Source organism: Scleropages formosus, chromosome 7 (assembly GCF_900964775.1).
Source record: "Scleropages formosus chromosome 7, fSclFor1.1, whole genome shotgun sequence".
NCBI lineage: Eukaryota > Metazoa > Chordata > Actinopteri > Osteoglossiformes > Osteoglossidae > Scleropages > Scleropages formosus.
The window spans coordinates 32,301,484-32,325,378 of record NC_041812.1 but is presented as its reverse complement, the minus strand read 5'-3'; the positions used below and the strand labels follow the sequence as shown (position 1 = coordinate 32,325,378).

General features: G+C 45.2%; 1 protein-coding gene across 1 annotated transcript; it reads left to right on the top strand.

Moving 5' to 3' along the window:
- Window positions 1-1,901: 1,901 nt before the first annotated feature.
- On the top strand, window positions 1,902-12,229 carry LOC108942010 (major intrinsically disordered Notch2-binding receptor 1-like). Its single transcript, XM_018765015.1, has 4 exons — window positions 1,902-2,140; window positions 2,650-4,896; window positions 8,005-8,262; window positions 10,489-12,229. The coding sequence occupies exons 2-4, from the start codon at window positions 2,698-2,700 to the stop codon at window positions 10,684-10,686; spliced, it is 2,655 nt and encodes an 884-aa protein (XP_018620531.1). The 5' UTR covers window positions 1,902-2,140; window positions 2,650-2,697; the 3' UTR covers window positions 10,687-12,229.
- The last annotated feature ends 11,666 nt before the right edge of the window (window positions 12,230-23,895 follow it).

Here is a 23,895-nt window from a genome sequence, read left to right as displayed (position 1 = left end):
TGTATGAAATTCCTCATGTACAGTACTGTGCAAAAGTTTTAGACACTTGGTTGGGGAAAAAAAGCTGTAAAGTGAGAATGCTTCCAAAAATAATGTTCTTAATTCAAAAACTTCCTACAAAGCTTAGTAACCATCCATCATCAACAATCGCTTGATGTGGTGGGCTTGTCCAGGTCCTGTTCTCTGGCAGGTCTGGGGGTCAAGTCCTGCTTGGGATGCCATGCGATGGACTGGCGTCCCGCCCTGGGTGTGTCCCCTCCTCCTCCAGCCTTGCGCCCTATGTTGTCAGGTTAGGCTCCAGTTTGCTGCAACCTCGCTTGGGACAAGCAGTCTCAGACAGTGTGTGTGTGTTTGTGTGTAGCTACAAGTATGGTACAGTGTGACTAAGTTGTGATGAGATCTAACAGCACGTTCACACACATGCCTGTCAAGGTGATTTCAAGTGGCTTCAGATTCCAAAATTTTAAATCAATACCACTGTTCCTCTCACTGTTGTTTACTTACTATCAAAGCCAGGCGTTCGCTGGACTTCAGGGAGCTTTTCCTCAGTAAAGGATTATTTCTGGCCATTTATGGAGGCCGATGTGTCCCGGACTCAGGCCTAGTACCAGCATGTGGGACACAAGGGGACCATGGCATATTTAAAATACATCTCTTTCATCAAAAAATTATATCTCATCACGTTCTGACACATCTATGCTGATAGACTGGACAGCAGACTAGCCACTTGATTTAGGCAGGTTCATTCAATGTTATTTGCTGGGGGCCAGCAGTTTGTGTTGCCAATGGGAGTTAATTGCTTCCCAGACTCTTATATGCTGATTAAGGCAATAATGAAGTCAGATGTCTTGCTTTACTGCTGGTATTCTGCTCAGCCTGAGCCTCACACTGTCCCTCCAACTTTCTTCTCCAAAAATTGCTCAAAATTTTTTGCCATTCAAGGATTTGAATATACCAATATATACCCACATTTACTGCTTAATCAACATATCAATAGATATTCATCTGCTTCATACATAAAATACATAATTATCTATGTAAAATGTTGTGGTTATGTATGTAGCAGATGCCAAAATACAAGAAGTGTCTAAATTCATAACCGTTAAGACAGAAGTTGTGTATATAATAAATGTTGTTGACATGATTCATGTTCTCTTTTGACAGTTTGAGTGTGTGTGTGTGTCTGTATTTGACAAACGATCTGTGACTGGGTAGATCATACTTTTTCATCAAATAATTTGGAGATTAAGTACAAAGTCAAGAAAGGATCATCCTCTTCTGATGAAACTGGACTGATTCGAATCCGATTGTATCCAGCCTCACTGAAGGTTATTATTATTTTAACTAATCATAAATGTCTTTCATACAGCCAAGTGGAGTGGAAATGTACGGTTTTCATTGAAGCCGAGAGAAAGTGGTGATCAGGGCTCCTGAAGGGAGGAACACGCAAAATTAATACACTTGATTTTACTCAGATTTACTGCATGATCGTGCACTCTTCGTTCCTTCTGCTGTATGTGCGGTGGCGTTCACTTCATCTGCTCAGTTTTGTGACTGACGCCTCGGGCTCCATCATGTGCACCGCGTACACACGTGTGTGTGTTCACATTCTCAGTCAGTGCAGACGCAGCGGGACAGATACTTATGGCTTCTGCACAGGTTTATAATGGAGAAACAGCAACGGATCGCAAGAATAAACGTATTTCCAGCGTGGAATAAACTGCCTGTGCTCGCCGATAATTAATATCTAACGACACGTGATCTGTGTGAAAGTGGTGGTCTGTTGAGAGAGTGGTCCCGAGCACTTCGTTCGCCCCGCGCGCGCGCTGCCAAGGTGTCATTACGTCACTGTGGATGGAGACAAAGCCGTCCTGCTCCTTCCAGTGGCTCGCAGCTCCGGCTGAAGGAGGGAGGACAGCGATCGCAGCGCGCGCGCATCACTGGAATACGCAGGGTTATGATTATGTTGGCACCATGTTCCAGGTGTGTCTCGGCCGGTCCGGTGGGGTCTAGCCGAGGTCTCCCGCGCGCTGCCTGATGTGCTCCTCAACTTCGCGATGCCAGTTTCTCAGTTTGGACTTTTCCGATCCGATCGGAACCCCGACTGGCTGCGAAGAATAGAATGGGGACCGTGCCCGAGGTAATCGTTGCGATTTTGTGTTGTCTGAAGATGAAAGCGTCATTGTCGAGTTTTTTGAAATGACAAAAAGACGATGAAGCTCTAATTATTCTGCGAAAAAGTCGGCGCGATATCTGTTTGAATGCCCTGCTTTTGCCGAAACACAGACCTGTGCGTTAGCTTCGCCGAGGGACTGTTATTTGTTCTGGAAATTATTCCAAAATAACTTAGACTAAATTTGCTCGCCTCTTTTACCGTTGACACTTATTCGTGAAAATCAGATGTTTAACTCTTAATATTCACTAAATAATAAATAAATCCGGTGTTCCTCCTCCTGTTCGGGGCTGTTTGCTTATTGTGTTGTATTGAAGCTTTCCTCAATGAGCTGAGATGTGCTTCTGCATTTTCATGAAGGTGATGCATCATGAAGGCAATAACCCTGCTACTAGTGCTGGAGGTATTATGATGAGCGTATGATGTAAATGTATGGTTCCCAGATGCTAGCAGTGTCCCACTAATCTCTCCTGCAGGGTAACAGCTGTCTGATAGAATAAGGCATCCCAACGATCAGATTAGTTATGGATCCCATGCCGGACTACTCCCTCTTCCTGAGCAGGATCCTGGAAGAGCTGGACGCCAAACACAGCAGCATGTCCTACCAGGATCTGTGTAAGTCCTTGTGTGCCAGGTTCGACCTGGTCCACTTGGTCAAGCTCCGGAGCCTGCTCTTTTATACTGCTTGCCTGGACCCCTGTTTCCCTGCTACCTTGTTCCGGGACAAGATGCGGAACACCTCTGAAGACCAGCAGTCCAGGAAGCTCATGGCAGCTGCTGATATTGTCACCATGTTCAACCTGATCCAAATGAACAACGGCCCTGCAAAAGACAGGCTGCCCATAAGCCAGCGACCTAAGTTCCAAAAGAACCAGTCCTTCGAGTCATGTCGGTCAGACTCTGACATGTACAAGTATTCTGACTGTGAGAGGAGCAGCGACCCCTCATACAAGCCCACGCCGAGGCTCTCGCCTTGTTCGAAATCTGACTTTGGTGATCGCCAGCCGTTCGCGCCGACCTCTAACTCCAGCCGTCTCCTGGGTGTAAACAGGGATTTAAAATGCAGAGCAGCCTCGATGGAGAAGCTGCAGCACCTCCCACAGTACCCCCTCAGTAGTACACCCTCATGCACTATGCAGAGCACATACTTCCCCATGGAGATAGACAGCGAATCCACCACAGATCAGGACTCACTGCAGCTAAACCCAGGTTTAAAAAACAGATTTGCTTCCTCTGTCGAACCGTTTTCATTGCACTCGTGTGTGCAAAAGAGGAACATTTTCAAGGAGGATTTCCACAACTTTGTGGCCTTTTCTCCCCAAGTAGTTAGCGCAGAGTCGAAATCTAGGGACGACCTATGTGGGGTGTTCCAGCGGAGAGACTCACAGAAACACGCTGCCTTTTTTAACCACAGCTTTGAACTGCCTTATAGCAACCCTTACTTTGAATCATTTAGCCCCCCTTTACAGGAGAAAAAACGGGCAAAACATGAAAGTTTGGACGACCTTCAGGCATCCACATATTTTGGACCAACAACTGTCTCAGAGTGTGTAAACAACAAGAGGACTTTGGGGAGGCATGGCAGGCAGTCTCCTTGGCCTGTGAAGAGCCTGAGCCTGAACACAGATGAGGGGCCAGACTTTGAGGAACCCTTCCTCACTTCCAAGCTCTCTAAAGATGGTCATCACAACAAGGTGGGAAGCATGGAGACTGTGCTACATTACCCAGGTGCCAAAGAAAAACTGGCAAGCTCACCATCAAGGTTTGGCATTCAGTCCAATGGCCCAAAGTCACAGGATGTGGCCTCCGTAACCAATGGAGCAGTTGTGGACCACAGAGAGGGTGTAAAGAGGTTTAAAGACAAAAGCGTGAACTGTCCATCCCTTCAGGCTGGGGGAGGAGATGGTGGACTAAGTGTTGGTACACAGACTGACCAGTCTGAGCAGAGGAAACCAAGAAACTCCTACAAGCTCTCGGAGGAGGACTTGGAACTGGTCAGCGATGACATCAGCGATATCTTCCGTTTCCTGGATGACATGAGTGTTTCTGATTCCCTGGGAATCCTCCAGTCATCACGCTACAACAGCAGTGGGTCTCTCACACATCTAACAAAATCAGACGGCGACAGCTCCCCAGAAAATGCTGCCACCAAGCTAAGCAAAGCTAGCCTCAAACTAGATCGACTCTTTCAGTCGCTGGAGAACACCGACGGGGAACTGAAAGCCAGTGTTTGCAAGCTGGTGCTCAGGATTGGGGAAATCGAGAAAAAACTGGAGTCCCTCTCTGGGGTACGTGGTGAGATCTCCCAGGTCCTCTCAAAGTTGAACAAGCTGGATGAGAAGATTCAGGAGCCAGAGGGCAATGGAAGGTCCACCGAAACAAGCACAGCCAAAGAAACGCAACCAGAGAACAAACCCTCCCCAAATGTTGCCCAGTGTCATACCCCTGGGCCTACTGCTGGGGTTGGTGGTGGCCCAGAGTGGTGCTGCTCTGAAGCCAGCGGCAGCAACTGTGACAGCCTGCGGGTGAAAGCTCTGAAAAAGACAGTGTGCACCAGAAGGTCTTCTAGGACACTGAACGAGGAAAATGGTAACACTGAGTCCAAGATGCCCAGCATCTCCAACTCCCCTAGGGATTGGCGGGCCTCCTGCCCTGCTCACTCTGGGGATGATGGGAAGGACAAGGATCGTAATGGCAAGGAACGGCACAGAAAGTCTAAAGAGGTAACTAAACTGGCTCACATGTATCCTGCTACCTGGTGTTCATGGGAACAACAGAAAAATGTAAACTGTTTTTTTTTTTTCTAGTGGTCTTGGCATTAGAGGTTGGGTGCAGTCGAATTCTCTTTCAGTTAGTCGATCATTTGAACTTTCCTGTAACCTTCAGTAGGAGTAATTTTCATGCAAAGTGCAGTCCTGTTTTTTGCAGTAAAAAAGCCAAGGTAAGTGCACGAGTTGTGTTTGTGTGCGCCCGTACAATGTGACGCCCCAGATGCGATGAGTGATGATCCAGCGTGGACGATTCATCATGTCTTCCCTTCCTCCGCCGCGCTTGGACAAATCCGCTACCGCAGCCGTGTAGAAAAGGGGCAGGTCTGGCAACAAGATTTAAGGCTATTTCTGGTGTTACAGATGTCGGCGGTGGAAATCTTTCCAAGCTCCACGCTCCAGCATGCTGAGTAATGAGACGGTTCCGAAGAAAGCTGTACAATGAACACAAAATTAATACGTTTGAATTAGATTGGAGGAGAATCAGGGTGAATGAATTAGACCTTGAACAATCTGGAATTTTGTAGATTATCCTACTAGCAGTACGACACACACATTGTCGCTTCATAAAGCCACTGAATATGCGAAAGCACGCACGCACGCACGCACTTACTTTCAGAACCGCTTGTCCCATACGGGGTCGCGGGGAACCGGAGCCTACCTGGTAACACAGGGCGTAAGGCCAGAGGGGGAAGGGGACACACCCAGGACGGGACGCCAGTCCGTCGCAAGGCACCCCAAGCGGGACTCGAACCCCAGACCTACCGGAGAGCAGGACTGTGGCTCAACCCACTGCGCCACCGCACCCCTCCTTATGTGAAAGCAAGAACAAGGAAAATGATAGGCACTGCTTGGTAGCCTATCTTTAGCAATATTGTGTTTTTCCCATTAAGTTGTGATCTCCTGGGCCAGCAGCCTAGTTGCCAGATGTTAAATCTGCTGAAATGTCATCTTCTGATAGCAGGGCTTCCGCTGACCAATCATTACCATTGATCCCACCAGGGGTTGCCCAATGAGTCGTGGGTAAAATGGGTGACAACATAAATGGGTGCCATATGACCTTTAGCTTTGGTGGTATTTCCACAGCCATCAGGGGGTCACAGCTGTAAATGCAATACATTATTTATCTGCTTAGCGTATGTTTTTAACCAAAGGAAATAATTGAGTGTGTAACTGTTTTTAAACCTCTTGAGGTTTAAATGTGAGGTTTTGGGTGTTAAATAATAACACAGGAACAGATTGCACCACACTGTGCCAGTGCTGAACAATAAGATGGCCCAGCAGACTGGAAAAATAGAATAACAGTTGACAGTTTCTCAGGAGGCATAAAGTCAGACAGCTGGTTAGCTCCATCCCTGTTGTTCAATAAAAGTCCCAGTGCTTGCGGGCTTCGGTGCCGTTTACGTCTGCCAGGAGGAGTCTTGAGAAAAGTGATATTAGAGCTGGGACTGTGTCAGGCCTGTGACTTTGCTCTTGTGGAGGGATGTGTTGAGGTTGCAGTATATCCTGGGTGAAAGCAGCTGTGGGATGTTTGAATAGCTGTGCTGAGAGCCAGCTGCTTTTCTTGTCTTTTTTTTTAGTAACAGCAACATGAAACGGCAACATATTATGAATACACTCACATGCATAACATACACACACACACACAGTCTGAAGCCGCTTGTCCCGAACAGGGTCACAGTGAGCCGGAGCCTAACCCAGCAATACAGGGCATAAGGCTGGAGGGGGAGGGCTCACACCCAGGACAGGACACAAGTCCATCACAAGGTATCCCAAACAGGACTTGAACCCCAGACCCACCAGAGAGCAAGTCCCAGCCAAACCCGCTGCACCACTGTGCCTCCACCTGCATAACACAAGGACAAAAAATGCACTATCCAAAGAGGAGTCCAGCATTCAAATAAATGATGTAAGACTAATTTCTCTAGCAAAAGAAAATTCCTACCTTCATTCGTACATATACTATTTATATTATATTATATATGTTTACTATATTACGTGGGCAGCCCCCTTCCTAAATCTTTGTTTGCGAAGCCAAGCCATGATGATATACATTATGCTATGGATATTTATAAATCACAACAGAGCGTTATTACTAAATTAATAAAGCTAAAGAAAATAAAGTAATGAGTCTTCTATGTTTCAGATACATCGTTGATAAGACTTGCCTTCTGACGCTGTTCAGATTAAATATCTTCTAAAGTTACAAATACAGGGTCCATGCTTAAAACTGCAATCTTTTGGTGGCCAACTGACTCCTTAACCGCTGCAATATTTGCACAATCCTAGTTTTTTCTGGAAAATATATTTGTTTTTTGCCTTCTGTTCCTTATCCATGGTTTAGCATTTATCTCAGCTCACCTCCAGCACTTTGCCCTTGGCTTGACCTCTACACTGGTCTCTGACTGTGGAAAGAGCAGGCAGGAGTTTCAGGCTGTGAATTTCAGAGAAATGCATATGCCTAGGAGTCCTGAAGCGCATTTTCCCAATTACCAGAGCTTATGTGTATCGCAGAGTTTATACATCAAATAAAGAACAGTATTGTTATTGAAATCAGATGACAAGGGAAATAAATAAGTGGTAAAAAGGAGAAGTCATATTGCTTTGACATATTATCACTTGTTGCATGATGGGATATGTGTATGTGGAACATGCAGAGGGACGTCTGGATAAGAGTGACTAAATGAAAGCGTGTTCTTTACTTTTCTCCACGGTGCACATCACTGTGTGGTATTTCTCGTACCATTCATCTCCTCCAGCAGCTGAAATTATCTTGCAACTGAGAAGATTTGCAAGACACAAGCACGAGACACAGCTGCAAAGAGAGTAATTTAATTTCAGTGCACCGTGGCTCATGGGAGAGTTAGGAATCTGCTTCAGAAACGCAGAGATTTAATGATGTGTTTCCTGCTGAGTGGTGAGACGTAGCTATGATTCGTGAAACCAGGGTGAGAAGACATGCTGTTAGCTGGAAAGATTTAAAAATCAAAAGAGAACAAAACTAGATTTGACTTGGAGCTTTGCTTATCCAGCCTGACTTTGACATCTGACCTTTGTTCACAGCCAGAGCGGCAGTGCGATGTCCTTCAAGCCCACCGCTTATCCAAAACTGGGAAAGAGCCCTACCTGGTGGAGCAGGTGTTCACCCCGCACCGCTTCCCACCATCAGCAAAGTTTCCGGTGCGGAGCAGCCCCATCTACGCAGGCATGCGCCTGCTGGACCGACCAGAGTCCAAACGGACCCAGCCGCCCTCCTGGCCACTGGAGGAGTACAAGCAGGGCTCAGGAGACAAGGGCAAGCTCAGCTCGCTGGATCTGCAGGCAAGTGCTGACAGTGGCAGGCAGTCAGGACCTTGAGGTCCGGGTCACTGGGTCTTCCTGTTTACCTATCAGGCATGAGGAGAGGCATCATCTCTCGTGACAATGGATCAACTATTCCACGATCATTCAAAGAGGTTCTCTTACCCGTGAACACAAACGATCAAGGTGACATCTATCGCATTACTTCTCTTACACAAACCTAAAGGATCTGTGGGGTCACAAATCATCAGTCATCCACCAGGAGAGTGACTGTCATTTTCGTCACCTTTTATTTCTTGGTGGTGTTGATCATTCTTTGCTGGAGCTAGATGATCAGGGCAGCATTCACTGAAATGGCCCACAGCTGCTCAGCACCTGGCACTCTGCTTCATCTCTTTAATGCATCACTGGTGTCTTTGGTGTCTTGCGAAAAGCTTGGAGCTGAACATACGGCTGCACTTTTCACGGGGAAAAGCCTTGCACATTTTCTTTTTCTGCTCCGAAAAGAATGTCACATTAAGAATGTACAGTATGTTTGATTTGATAATGTTGTGAGAATGAGTGGGCAAAGCGTGAACTGTCACAACAAATGTAAGGTCTTCATTATTCTTTGTGGAGCATAATGTTTATATTTTTTCCACTCCTTGCATTCCTTCTTGTTTCCATTCCCTCTGCCCACAGCCAACAGAGCTAGACAGCAATTCAAAGTGACAAGGTCAAGTGCTCAGAGATTACCGTGTCTAAGGCTCCACTGTTATTATGACAACATCAGCAGCAGGAAAGCTCTAGCTGAACGTATCCCGCTTGCTGTCACAACCAGCAATTTTATGGCCTCTTAGGTTAGATTAAATCAAATTCAAGAAATGTGTTGTGATAAAGAACTCCAATTGAGCTTCTTCTGCATGAGAGTATTTCATAGCAGTATCGTGAGTCAAAGTTCAATATAAGAGTCTTGCTTATTTTCTTATTATGCCTGTTGTAGGCAAGGGCTGATAATCATAGGATTAAGGTGCAAAATTCAAGGTAGTGATTAAATTTTTTAAAAACTCTGCATTAGAGCTCAATCCCCTTAAAAGATGTTTGCTTGGAGCACTGGTGCTGTTGGACCTGACCGTGTTGGTTCCACATTTGTGGCCCACTGGACCAGCTTAAAAACTGGCTTTTACTCAAAGCTGAATTAATTTAAAATGCTCCGAAGGCTGTCTGTGCTTTCAGACAGGACGTGTCTGAGACACTAAATGTACTTTTAGATACTTCCAACAGCGAGGACCTCCTCCAGAGCAACTGTACTTGACGGGAAATCGAACCCCCTGAAAAGGCTGCAGATCCATCCAATGTTTGGCCTTGAGATTATTTTCCCTGGTTTCCCCGCACAGAACCAGCAGGAGCCAAGAGATTAGCGCTCATGTGGATGGAGACTGCAGCAGAAACTGTTCCCTTGCACTAGCCTGTGGGGGTTCAAGGTGTCGTTTGAGTTGCTTACTCTTGGTGAGGTGAGCTCCACATTCAATGAAGTCCTGGCGGTCTGGTGGGTGGCTGTTCAGATTTGGCGTGCTGCAGCTAAGGCATGGCTGGAACTTAAAATGGACTATCACTCATTCCTAAGACTTGGAACTGCAGCAGAAAATATAGTTTCCATGTGTAATTGTATTCGGAATTGCATTTCAGTAAATGGCTCGGTGACAGTCGTCGCGTTAGCTTTTGAAATTGTGTTTACCAAGGGATGTGCTTAAAATGGCAACATTTAAAAGCACACGTATAGCCATTGAGTTGTTAGGTTTGCAGTGCCGTTCCTTCTTCCAAGTGCCTCTGGCAGTGCTGGCGGTGCTCATTCTGTGATAAAGAAGTGCCCAACCCACCCCCCCCCTCCCTTAACATTCAAATTGCTTCGGCGGAATAAATTACGTTTCTGCACGCGCTGCTAATGCATACAAAGTCAGCCGTTAAAAACCACATGTAAACAACACTTGGCAGCCAAAGAAAAGGATAAGGCAGATAAAGTGTGTTACTCCACTGAAAAGTGACAAAAGCGGGGAAAAAATGCCTGATGTGCTCAGAGGACACAGGATAGCAGAATGTCACTGGACTTTTTTGCCTCTGCGTGTAGAGTCATTGGTGTCCTGGGCTCCATGCTGGAGTCATGCGATCATGTGTTATCGTGTGGTCAACAACTCATCAGGCACAGGTCTCCTCAAGGGCATCACATATACACTGCCCAGGCTTACATCGTGTCCTTGTCTCCTGCAGGCACAGGAATCCTTGAACCCCAACCACATGGAGTACTGGATGGAGGACATCTACTCTCCAGGCTACGATTCACTGCTGAAGCGCAAGGAGGCCGAATTCCGGAGGGCCAAGGCCTGTAAGATAGGCGTTCTGATCGCAGCGGCCGCCTGCACTGTGATCTTAGTCATCGTGGTGCCCATGTGCACCATGAAGTCCTGATTTGCTCTGACTCTGCTGGGTTCCCTGCCTCCCCTTACGTGTACCATGTTACTTGTCTTTGTTTAGAACCACTCTCTCCTGAGAGGAACATGCATGTAAACCCAATGTGCAAGCAGGGTGGCAGTGTAAAATTTTGTCTATCAGTGTGTTTATTATAGATACACCAACTGTTTGCAGTGACCCTTGGCATGGCTCACGGGGCTGCTTTTCACTGAAATACCTGTGATCTCACTGCACTGAAGAGCTGTTCCAGAGAGCAGAGGGCACACGTTCTCATCCTGCTACAAATGTCAAACTGGTAGATTGTATGTGTGAACATCGTGATGGGCTTCTTTTCTAAGCATTATGTGATGTTTTTTTTTTTAATATTCTAGATTGATAACACGTATTTATAGATTTTAATGAAAATAATTTTATAGAGTCAGTTGACTCATAGAATATGAGCAGCTAAGTGTCAGGATTTTTGTTTCCTTTTGACTGTTCTTGAGGTTTTTGATGAGTTTGTCAGCTGTGTTTTTTAATAGACAGTAGTTAAAATCATAAGGAAACAGCACATAACAAAAGCCACAATGAAGCATCTGTATGCTTCAGCAATACTGAATGTAGGGAAAGCAGCACTGCTTAAGTAGAGCAGAACGGAACGATGCTGACCACCTCTCTTCCCTTCCCCTTCTCTCAGCAGAGCAGTGGCTCCATTACAATGATGCCCCTATGAGCAAAATTTCTGCAGCTTCTCTGTGGGGGGTCAGCCCACCTCTTACTGGGTGAAAAATTCAGACTTTCCGCATTGTCAGCTGAGGAGAATCAGATTTTCCGCCCACGGGTTGGGGGGAGGGGGTTACTGGTAAGGTGACATGGGCAGATTTCTGCTTTAAGCTATTTGGGATTCTTTGCTGCTGCAGCTCATGGGGAGGAGGGATTACGGTTGGCCTTATCGAACACTCTGACCCTGCCAAGATGTGTGAAGATCAGTCCAACCCCAATGTAATGTATCTCTTAATGTCTCTTGAGATGTATAAGGTGTGGATGAATACAAACTGTGCTGCCAGAGTAATTCCCTGCACAATGTCCGGCACTTACTACTTGTGGTTGAAATGACTGACCTCGGATCGCCTACCCTGCCTTGACAAACTCACACGTATTCATTTGGCTGGTGACTTGTAGAGGTACCGGAGCCACACTGAGCGGGAAACAACAGCGCTAATCAGAAATGGTAACCAGCAGCATCTGAGCCAAAACAAAGAGAGAAGTGCCATATGGTTCAAGTTCAACATGAAATAATTTATATTCATCACCAGTGCACACACTTTACATCGCTCTCAAATGTGTGCATTGAAAGTCTCGAGCGACATGCTGTCTGAAGAGGTGAGCCTCCTGCTTTCACCCTGAAGGATTTATATGGAGTCACAAGGGGAACTTTTAAACGTGTACCAGGTCTACAATAAAAATGCAGGGATGTGATCAGTCCAGTAGCACTGCCTTCAGAACAGGGGCTGTGAGCCGCCACTTACTGTAGCGTTTTGTAAATATGTTCAGGATGCCGGCGCGTTATGTAAACTCTGGTGTAAGTGGAACAGAATAATAAAAGTTTTTCTGACTGTTCTTCATGTGCATTCCTTTTCTAGTACCTGGCCTCAAAACTCCTGCTACTCATCTCTCCTTCTGAGTGACACTTTTGGCACAAGCCTAGCAAGGTGTTCCTGGAGGCTCATTTGAATAGTGTTCCCATAGGATCTTGTTTATCATTTTGGTTCTGCAATATGGGTATTTTCTTTCGATCTTAAAATCACATATTTAGGTTGTGAGCTTTCCGATGGCACCTGGTGTCATGTTTGCAGAGGCCTAAAAATAAATTGGCGAACATAATGAAAAGCCACACTTTCGATCAAGGGTGAATGTGTGTTGCGTTAGATTATTACAAGTGTTCTTTTTACCGCATAAGTTTCAGGGTGGATATACGGTCTACCGAGCCGTCATGTTGCCTTGACGGGGATACTAAACATGGCTACCTCTACACTGTACTTTTCCTCTTAACTGGTGCTGAGCAGAAACAATGTGACCCCTTAATTGTAGCTGAACTGTAAAGCAACTATATGCCAGATCAGAGGGGTCATTCCTTTTTGCTCCAGATGAATCCATGGGATTTGGGGGTCAGATCTAAGGATACCATTTCACATTACAACAGCAGTCTTAGCAATAGATGTCTCCCAAGGAAAAGAGTCAGCTCAGCACTTTGCAAATGCAATGGGTCAGCATTCTGGAGAATTGACCAAGCAAGGAGGAGTTGTCTGAGAGACATGTTACCAGGAACAAGTTTCAGGATTGTTTCCTGCAAGAAGAAACAGCTTCACCCACAATGAACTAATACTGCAGCACAGAAGGCAGCAAGCAAGGAGGGCTACAGAGATGGGAAGAGGAGCATGGATGACAAAGAGTATTTCTGTGTCAGCTGGTCAAATAAGCCCACTTTTGGAAGTCATCATACTGTCTCATGAACAGATGACTAAATGGATAGGAGGAAGACCAAGAGGCTTCTAGCAAAGCCACAGCCAAATGAGCAGAACTTTGGCACTCTGAGGGAATTTGAATAATTTGGACAGTGTTGATTTGTCTCTTTGATTAAAACCAGACTTGTAAATTGTTTTGATGACATATTCTTGATGGAGATATTGGGGGAGGAGAGGGTATCATGGGAAGACGAAGACTCACGGGACTATAAAAGATATCTTATAAAAATCTTATTACATGTATTATCTCTGGGAAAATGTGCTCTTGACATGGGAGAACATTGCACTACCTCGTTATTGTAACAGGGCACTGCATAATCACGTGATCATATCTTGGGTATTGCTTTTATCATCCCTCCAGTGAATTATTCAAACAACCGTGCAAAGCACCTAATGGATCAGATTTCCATTTGCAGCTTGTGAGTGCTGATTGCATTTTAAGTTATGAGATGGTGAGAGTGTGTCTGTAACAAAAGGGAGAAATTTGACGGAACACATAACCAACACAACTCCCAGCTGCAGAGCATAGGGTATGAAAGATTTGTTTTGAGCAGAGCATTCCAAAGAGCATAATGATCTCTTCGTTTAACACTGAAAAAGGCAGATGTCCAACTGGAACTTCAAGCATAGGTCCGGTCCTCCAGTGAAATATTGAATATTCCAACATATTTCATGAAAGCATTGGCAAAGTATGACTTGGCAACAATCTGTTTTCTCCAAAGTGCCATACAGCTCAGGGTAAACAGAAGTGCCTTTCACAGTAGGTGAAGCTTGGAAGCACAGTAAGTCCAACACCATCATTTTTGCTGGTGCACATGACAAGAGTAGCTTGAGTTAACAGGAAATGGAAAAGTGATTGTGACTCCAAGTGTAATGCAAATGCATGAAGATCAGGAGAGACATAAGCTGTGGGGGTGGCATAAGTGGCATTGTGGGGAGGCCTAGATGGTGTGAGAGGCAATGGGCTCGATCCCTGCTCTTTCTGGAGTTTGTATGTTCTCCCTGTGTCTGCATGGGTATCCTCCCACAGTTCAAAGACATGCTGTTCTGGTTCCCCCATAGTGTGTGAGTGACAGAGGGAGTGTGTTCCACGGCTGTATGGATGAGTGACCCATTGTAAGTAGTGTATCTAGTAGTCTAAGTCACCTTGGTGAATAAGGTCTGTGGGCTGATAACACTAAATACAGTTCAATGGAAGTTGCTTTGGAGAAAAGCATCTGCTAAATAAACGTAAATGTAAGTTCAAAAATATGCGTTGTTGATACTCTTCTTGAAAGCTGGGAGGGGATTCAGCAGTTCCGAGGGAGTGTGGGAAGGAGGGAGGGAGAAGTCATTCAAGATTTGTGATGACGAACTCTAGCTGTGCAGTGGAGCTGCTCTCAAAAGAAATATGACTGAGGTTTTGCTAGGAGAGAATGGAACTTCATTCTGTACAACGCTGGACTTTTACAGAAACAACCAGAGGTTGAGGCTTCAGAAGTAGTAATGGCATTGAGGCACAGAATATATGAAAGTTTTTATGTCTGTATGTGGCTTTAGCCGAGCTGACTGCTTGCTTTTTCCATCTTCCTTCCTTCTTTCTCATGCTGAGAAGAATTTGACCTGCATCGCATCAGTTGCTGTATTAAACAAATCCACCCTGTCCCTCTGTTCTTAGCTGACCTTGAGCTGACTTTCGTAGCATACCCTAAAACGCTCACAGACGATAACTTCTACAGTTTACCACAGGAGTCTCCTATCATTTTATCAGTGTGTACAAACCCAGGTCTATGGACACAAAATATTCCCTGCAATCCTCACCCACAGATCTGAACAGCACCCTATAATCTACATGAGTTGAAAGGCAAATGTCAGGTGTACCTGGGCAAGGTCCTTCTTAAACGTTTGGATCTCTATGAACATTCACAATAAGATTTCCTGAGCACATATGAAATGTGTGATACACACACACGCGCATTTTCTGAACCGCTTGTCCCATACAGGGTCGGGGGGAACCGGAGCCTACCCGGGAACACAGGGCATAAGGCCGGAGGGGACACACCCAGGATGGGACACCAGTCCATCGCAAGGTACCCCAAGCAGGTCTCGAACCCCAGACCCACCGGAGAGCAGGACCCAGTCCAACCCACTGCGCCACCGCACCCCCTTGAAATGTGTGATATGCTATGTGTATTTGTCCAGTTTGGTCTGGCTGGAGACATTGATTTTACAGTTTGGGTTCCATTATTAGAGAAAGGAGCCACTCGCTGTTGAACGAATTCATTTAGATCAATGGGATGCCCAGCTTCCCACATTTACATATTCCCACATATTATCTGAGCATCTGCAGAGAACCCATGCTGATCAGTTCTGTTTCCAAAGACATAATAAGCACAGATTATTTGCAGAATCTGCTCTTGTTTGTTGCTCCAGTTAAAGCAAACAGAACACGTCGCTTGTGGCCCGTCGCGTTCTCGATGCTGTTCACTCTGACGACCCACTCGTGCCGCCCTGTGACAGGAGAATCAGTTCTGTCCCACGCTTTGATCAGCAAACAAAGAGTGCTTGGTGGTCGTCTGGTGGGTTCCACATGGCGAAGTTCGCCTGTCTCAGCAGCTGGAGACATTCCTATTTTCCAACACCTAGACGCCTCTGGGCCGCTCAAGTCTACGGTGGGCTGCTTTGAGCTTCAAATGTGTCATAAAGCAGTGCCATAATGACAGGATATGCCACCTCATTAAATTCAGCCCTTCTCTCGCAATTATTTTACTCTGACATGAGAACTGTGATCAATAGACATGCATATGACGAGCAGGAATCATGGAACCCACTAGTGACCAGAAGGCTGGAGTTTCAAATCTTGAAATGCTGTTGTGCTGTTTGATAAAAATGACTTTACATAAATTGCTTCATAATTCCAGCTGTGTAAATAGATGGCGTTTTCACAGGTAATTCAGTATGAGACATTATCATTTAGTTTGCAGGGATACAGTACTTAAGCCTCATTTCTTCTTTAAATTACTATTGATCTGAATACCAATTAAAGCCGTGAGCTGTTTTCCAATAGTAGCAGAAAAGACAAGTAAAGAGAGAGTAATTTCTCATGTACATCATTTATCATGTGCATCACTTTAATAAAGGAGTCTGTTCTCGAGAAGGTAAGACACACAATTGTGCCTCTCTCTCTCTCTCTCTCTTTGCCTCTCGATCTCCATTATTGACTCAACCTTTGTATCTCTAGAACTTTCTCTCTATCTAGTGTGTGTTATATTTGGGTATCCAAATATACTGTATGTCCACATGATTCTTGCAGCTATAAATGTCTTGTTGCTGTATGTCACAGCTGAAGCCATTGAAGCACTTTCTTGTGTTTAACGGACTCTCACCTGATTTACCCAGAATTCCACAGCAGCTTCAGAGTCTGGATGTGCCTCTGCACTTTGAAGCATCAGCATTCTCTGATCTAAGCCTAAATGACTTCAGCCTCATGACCTGTATGTAGGGTCTGTGTTCCCACAAAGCCCTTCTGTACATTCATCCCCATCGGAGCTGTACTTTTCAACATAAAGCAGCAGAAGATAGCAATGAGAGGTGTTCATAACTGATCTCACAAATGCATCTGATTAAACATATGTTCACAATTTTTATAGTCATACAAAAAAAGGGATTTCTGATGTAAGAATGTTAATTAGAGCGTGCTTTTTATGGAATTCGGCAGTGTTAAAATAAGCTGCAAGAAGGTCTAATAGCGTTTCTTCACTGACACAGCAAATTTCAATTTGCTGAGAAAACATTTGTTTCACCGCACAAGGTGATTCATTATCATACCGACTCCTGGTTGCAGCCGGGGAGGTATGTATTGAATGTTACACATGCTAGATCACCCCTCCCCACCACCCGTTGTTTATTCCTTGCTGGTTTGTTTGCTCACTATTTACTGTGTGTTCCGAACTGTCTCCTGTCACCAGCTACAGCCCAGAATAAAGTCTAAGGCTGGAGTTATAGTTCATTATAGTCCTCTGACCTTTGACCTGAGTTTAACACTCCTGGTACCTGCAGGTCAATTCAGCTTTTGCTTCTCCGGCAGTTATCGTCTAGGGTATATTCTCCCAGACCTACACTCCGCTCTTATTTTACCATTTTCAGTGGTCTATTATGAGTGTACTTGAATTTTTGATATCTGATATAGAATTAACAATGTTTCATGATGTCGTTAATTGATTCTTCACAATAAAAATCCATGATGATATGCCAAATGAGGCAAAGACTTATTCATTACCCAAGGAATTGATATTTTAGAAAAGAAGTGTGTAGTTACTTCAGTTGTGTGATTGCCTTGGTTGATTATAGGAAAGTTTTGCCATGCTTGTATAATCCCATCAAGCTCCTGAAGGTATTCTAGGTCAGTTGTGGATAAATGTTTTCTTTTTCTTAAATGTGCAAGGTTGCAGAGAAATTCAGTTGCAGGACAGAAATATGTGAGTTTACTGCCAAAGTACAATAGATGACTGCCTGTGAATGTACACCTGTACGCACTCAGATTCTGTGTCTTGGAGAGGAACCTTTGAAAAATATGTATTTTGCTTTCATTCCTAATAGTTACCAGCAGATGCACTCATAAAGCTGGTAGATGGACAGATCCAAGGCTAAAGTAAAACCAAGCATGGTACATTTCCTTTCCTGACAGATCTGTGGCCTGTGCTCAGTCAGGCCCTGAGCGTCAGCCCTGGCCAGTTAGCTTTGTGGACAGTGAAGGCCACCCCTGGCTGTCTGTCCTGGTTCGGGTCCCTGGCGTGATGTTTCAGAGGAAGGCAGACAGGCAAATAGATCATTTTTTAAAGTGCTGATCTACTTCTGACCCTGGTTCAGACTATGACAGAACGAAGGCACATCTTACCAGTTTGCCCAAAAGTCACCAGCTTGGTGGGAGTCATCAAAAGACCAGTGGTTGCTGCGCAGATGTGGTTGTCTTTCTTTGTTGTATTTACCTCTAAAGCCTGTTCACAACAGCCTCTGTTGCTCCACAGGGGTCTGGTCAATAGCTGCAGTTAGCTGTAAATGAGATGAGTTCAGGCTCGCTTTATGGCTAATACAGTAGTTGGCAGAACAAAAAGAGGCTGAGCAGAGAGGGGTGGCTGGAATAGCGGACAGGGCAATTTGATCCTTTTGGGAGTCGCTGTGCACTCGCCCCTGTCACCTTGTCAGCTCATTGCAGCATGTCGGCATCCCTCTGTCCTCAGCTTGTCTCTCCAGTCCTCGGTGGCTCTGCATCCACAGAGAGAAAAAGATCATTATTCCGGTGGAAAATTACAAGTACTATGAGCAGCAGGTTGCCTCTTGGTTAAGCATAGAGGCTTGAGATCTAAAAGCTGCTCCTGGTGTTGAACCCCTGAGAATGATTCTTAATTTTAATTGCTGTGGTAAAATATCCTATTTTTTTAAAAATCTCTTATTTTTTTAGTAATAATTCTGATTTCTCATTGATCTGATCTGATTTATTCTTAGATTGATCTAAGAATATAGAATATGCCATGTCTTTTCTGTCAAGAGTGACATGCTAGCTCACAGCACCTGGGTTATTTCGGCTTGGGTTCAAATCCAGCTCAGTCTACAGAGTCTGCATATACTCCCTGTGTCTGCATGAGTTTCCTCCTGGGACTCTGGTTTCCTCCCAAAGTCCAGAGACATGCATATCAGGTTAACTGGTGACCCCAAATTGCCCCTTGCACACATGTGTACGTGTGGTTCCTCTGCAATGAACCTGTGCCCTGTCCACAGGGTTAGTGCTGTGCCCTGTGCTTACAGCATGGGTTCCAGACCACCACGATCCTGACTTGGACAAGAAGTTCAGAAAAGGGAGTGTCAAATAAAGATGTAATTTGTAAACATGAGCTGTCAATTGAAACGACTTACTTTGGTTACTGTTCTGTGTCCAAAGACACATTTACTGTTTATTGGTGTACATAAAGGATACTATAATGTTCTCAACAAAAGATGAAGCAGAACACAAAAGTCTAGCTTTTCTCAGTCTAGTTTATGGAACAAATATTCCAGAGAGCCTGTTTATCCTTGTGCGTTCTGTTCTGGCTTCTGAAACTGCGGCTTGAAGAGAAGATGTGATTTGGGGCTATCAACAGCATACAGATGGTGAGCCTCAGCTCTGGAGCTCAATGAAGGTAGTGGCACTGTAACTCTAAGGCCCGATATCGCACAGAACTAGACCTGCTTGCTTCAGCCCAAATATTAACAACCTTCCGTGGAACACGTTTCCTTTTGCACCGTCTCGTTGCCGATCAGATTCTGATTCTTGCTCTTTCCAGGCACAGCTCAATGCAATATTGGAAGCAGCGGCTGCAGAGCCCAGTGTAGAGCCCCCCGTGGAGCTCAGGCCGTCTTGAGGACTCAGTCTCACAGACAACATCAGATACGCTCACATTTACATTTATTCATTAGCAGATGCTTTTCTTGAAAGTCTTGTATAACTCATGATAAACAAAAGTTAACTGTACAACAGACAAAGAGCATAGACATGAACACACAATTATCAGAGCACAGTTCGTTTGTCTGATACCACTGTTTTTGGTGTGCTATGTTTACTGTTCACTAAAACAAACCCTGCATGAAGCTACTCGTGTGATGTATACTGGTTCATGCGGTAGTGCGAGGCAAAACTGTACTCAAGAATCACATGTATGTAGGAAAATCTCTCCTTCTGTTGATGTAATGCTTTTTTTGTGTTGTTCTCGGAGATGTACATTGCTTTGGAGAAAAGCGTCTGCTAAACGAATGAATGTAAATGTACTGTGTTTGAATCTGATCCAATTCTGCCTCCAGTGAGAACCACTGTCCTTATGATCCTCTGCACACTACTGAGATATAATACTAACAATGCTGAAACATTGCTGTATGTAAATGCTATGAATGGTATGGATCTGTGTGTCTTTTATCACAGGGTCTTCTCCGTGCTGCAGAGTCTTCTAAATGTAGAAGAATTCCTGTGTTCCTAATGTTCCACATGATCTTCTCCTTTCTGGAAATGTCGCAGGTTGAGCAGAAACTGGGTCGTACAATTCCTCTGAACAAGAGAGAGTAAAACACCATTCAGAGAAGTCTGCTATAAGTGTGTCAAAGTTCCCATCTCATCAAATAAATTGTTTTGTCTTTCAGGGTAAAGCAAAGCCATTCCCATGCTGTGTCTTTAACCCCCGATTTGCCAGAACGGCAGCCATGATTTTGTTTATTCTCTTATCATTACAACCCTGTTATCCAATGTGACTTAGTATATCTCACAGTTTCACACAAGCTGGTTTTCCCTGGACAAAATGCAGGGATTAGCACCAGAGGAATTCACAGTAAGTGACTTGCTCTAGGATACAACAGCAGTTATTCTCTGGGGATGGATATGTGTAAGTTTCCAGCTCAATGAGCACTATGCTCCAAGCTCAGGATTCCTATCAAGGGACACTGAACAGGTCGGGGGGGGAATCACGCACTGCTGACTCATAGGAAAAGCAACACTGGAGATTTGTATTTTCCGGTATGTTGACCTTGGAGCACATTCCCCTACATTCCTAGACAGTGCCACTGAAATGTTGATGGATACACCTGTGAAGCCTAGAAGATGCAGGAGATGACTGAAGGTGGGGGCTGAGTGCGGAGGGGGGCATTAAACTGTAGGATCAGCCCTATGGAGCAGCCAGAGTCTCAGAGAGGAAAGCTGCAGAAGGGATAAAACTGGCCCTGCATGCTCTCTGGTGCCTTGACACCCTGATAAAACATTCATGAGGCCGTGGAATAGTGGATGTTTATTAACCCTTTCACACCCTGCTCCAGATCCAGCACTTACATAGGGTGCTCCAAGCTTCAGCGACACACACCTGCAGAGGAACTGGGTAACTTTTGTTTTAGTGTAGTCAAAAAAATCATAAACTGAAACTGAAGAGCATTAGAGAACCATCGATGGACAGGAATAGCAAAGCAGACCTTCAGCGAGGCTTTCGAAGCCCAGAAGATTTCACCCCTTGGATCCTGAAGTGATTACTATTCTCATTTTTATCATCATTATCACTGTTAGGCCCATCAGATCCAGATATGCCATTATGTGCACGAGCAGAACTGCAGGACCAGTAAGGACACTTCAAACAGTAGCTCTGGGAAAAGTGCATCCGTCTCCACCGGTGGCGTGGCTTGAAATGGAATAAATAGCTTTCCACATATTCTAGTGATACTTACTGAATTATTCAATCTGACCTATATGGAAGAACATCACACTGAGAACACACACACATGCACACAGATACGTGTTAGTATTAGAAACTGAGCAGCCAAGCTACATGTCCTTTTAAATAACTGATATGTAGTCATGCATTTTTTTCAACACCCGCAGGGAATTTGATGGCAGAATCTGAAAATGTTCATTTTGAATTATTGTTTTTACTTAGGGGGTGCGGTGGGTTGGACCGGGTCCTGCTCTCCAGTAGGTCTGGGGTTTGAGTCCCGCTTGGGGTGCCTTGCGACGGACTGGCGTCCCGTCCTGGGTGTGTCCCCTACCCCTTCAGCCTTGCGCCCTGAGTTGCCGGGTGGGCTCCGGTTCACCGTGACCCTGTATGGGACAAGCGGTTCAGAAAATGTGTGTGTGTGTGTGTGTGTGTGTGTGTTTTTACTTATTTTCTGTGTAGATGCTTTGATGTTACACAGTTACACACCTATGGAGATCCTGACTTTTATTATTTGTACTTGTATTACTTAAAGGCATTCATAAATATCTCCACGGAGAATCCAGACAGGCCTGGTTCTTTCTGCTAGTTATGTGTCTGTGGGTCACTGAGCATGAGACCAGCCTCTTCTCATTTCGTTGCGTCACAGTCATAACAAATATGGCATATTTGCACATCACAGAAGGTAAACGGTGACAGATTTGCAAAGGCTGCTGGAGGAGGGAGACAGAGGGCATTGCACCGCAAGCCAGGGACCACCCCAGTGCGCAGAAACAGTCTGCTGTGTTTCGGGGAAAGGCTACTGGGGTTCCAGAGTCACTACCACCCCCTGCAGAGAGAAATCACACTTAGACTGACACCTCCACGCTGTTTCTAAATGCCATTTCGACAAAGGTGAAAGAGGAACGCATGAAGTACCTGTCCTCCATGCCTGTCATTCCTTCAGCTGGTACAGTATCACACTTGGCTCCTCCTTGGCAGCTGGAGTTGTCTCACGTGCCACTGCGCATGCTGTGAGCCCAGATTTCACACCACCCCCCCAGTTTAAATGGGTCATGGGCCTGTCTTCATAGCTGTTCCTGTTTCAATCTGCTGCAGGAACTTTTCCTTCCCTCTATGAACACTGTGGAGTGAATGGTGCCAGTGGTCCACCTTAATTACAGTCGAGGCCGGGACACATGATGTAACTGTTAAAGTCTGCTATACAGAATGTCAGATGACTGTTGTGCGATCATTTCGGTCATGTTTTAACACTGTCTTCCCAAACATGTCGCTTTCGAGTTGTCTGCTTCAGGCAGCACAATGAAACAGCCATCTCTATTTGTGCTTAATGTAAGGAATTACTGAAAACCCTTTTCTCTTTCGCAGGATCAAAAGTATTCAGATGAAATGAAACCCACTTTAGCCCAATAATGCCCTCTTCAGCTCTTTAATAAACAATAGTTACAAAGCCCTGATTGTGAATAAAGTATGGGAATAAGAAAAGAAAGGTCAAGAGCATTGAGTGCTTTCTTTGTTTCTGGACACAAAGAACATAGTGGACCTCATTGCAAATTATGGATGGAATTGCAAATCGTTGTTTCAGGCCAGGGGGGTGCGGTGGCGCAGTGGGTTGGACCACAGTCCTCCTGTCCGGTGGGTCTGGGGTTTGAGTCCCGCTTGGGGTGCCTTGCGACGGACTGGCGTCCCGTCCTGGGTGTGTCCCCTCCCCCTCCGGCCCTACGCCCTGTGTTGCCGGGTAGGCTCCGGTTCCCCGCAACCCCGTATGGGACAAGCGGTTCTGAAAATGTGTGTGTGTGTGTGTGTGTGTGTGTGTGTTTCAGGCCATCTGTGTGCAGAGACATCGACTTGATTAAACACAAACACCAACATTTGGTTTCTCACTGACAACTGGTTGTCTAAATGAGTCAGACCTTCTAGCACCATATAGCTGCAAAATTGCCCACAGTCTGGCACACACACCAAAATGCAGGGCCACAGAAGAATGGGTGTGGCGCTAAGAAACTGCAAAAATTTTAAAGATGCATGTTTCATCAGTATAGAAGCACAAAGATGGTCCACAGAGGTCCAGTTCAGTGGTGTACTTTGGCATCTGATGTCTTGTTCATGCTGACAGACTGGAGTTCATGAGTCAGATAATTTTCAGGCTGATCTGAAGCATTTTGTATCGACGGCAATTAAGAGTAATGACACGCATTATAGATCAGTCATATATGAGAGCTGCATTTGCCCTGGTCTCCACCCGTCACATATCGGTGCCTCTGCTCACACAGTGTACAGATGGAGGGTGTGGCTCATTATCTTGCAAACCATAGGAGAAGCCTACTGGTATATAAACACGCGTTGCTTAACGACGGGGATACCTTCTGAGAAATGCGTCATTAGGTGATTTCATCGTTGTGCAAACATCCATAGAGTGTCCTTACCTAGATGGTATAGCCTTGATTATAGAGTGTACTTATGCAAACCTAGATGGTATAGCTTCGATGCAGTCAAGATGCGGTAAA

Excerpts from the sequence above, each read along its gene's own strand:
- LOC108942010 (XM_018765015.1), top strand. The coding sequence starts at position 2,698 with ATGGATCCCATGCCGGACTACTCCCTCTTCCTGAGCAGGATCCTGGAA. Across the intron at positions 4,897-8,004 it reads GGCACAGAAAGTCTAAAGAG|CCAGAGCGGCAGTGCGATGT; the intron begins GTAACTAAACTG and ends CTTTGTTCACAG. Across the intron at positions 8,263-10,488 it reads TCAGCTCGCTGGATCTGCAG|GCACAGGAATCCTTGAACCC; the intron begins GCAAGTGCTGAC and ends TGTCTCCTGCAG.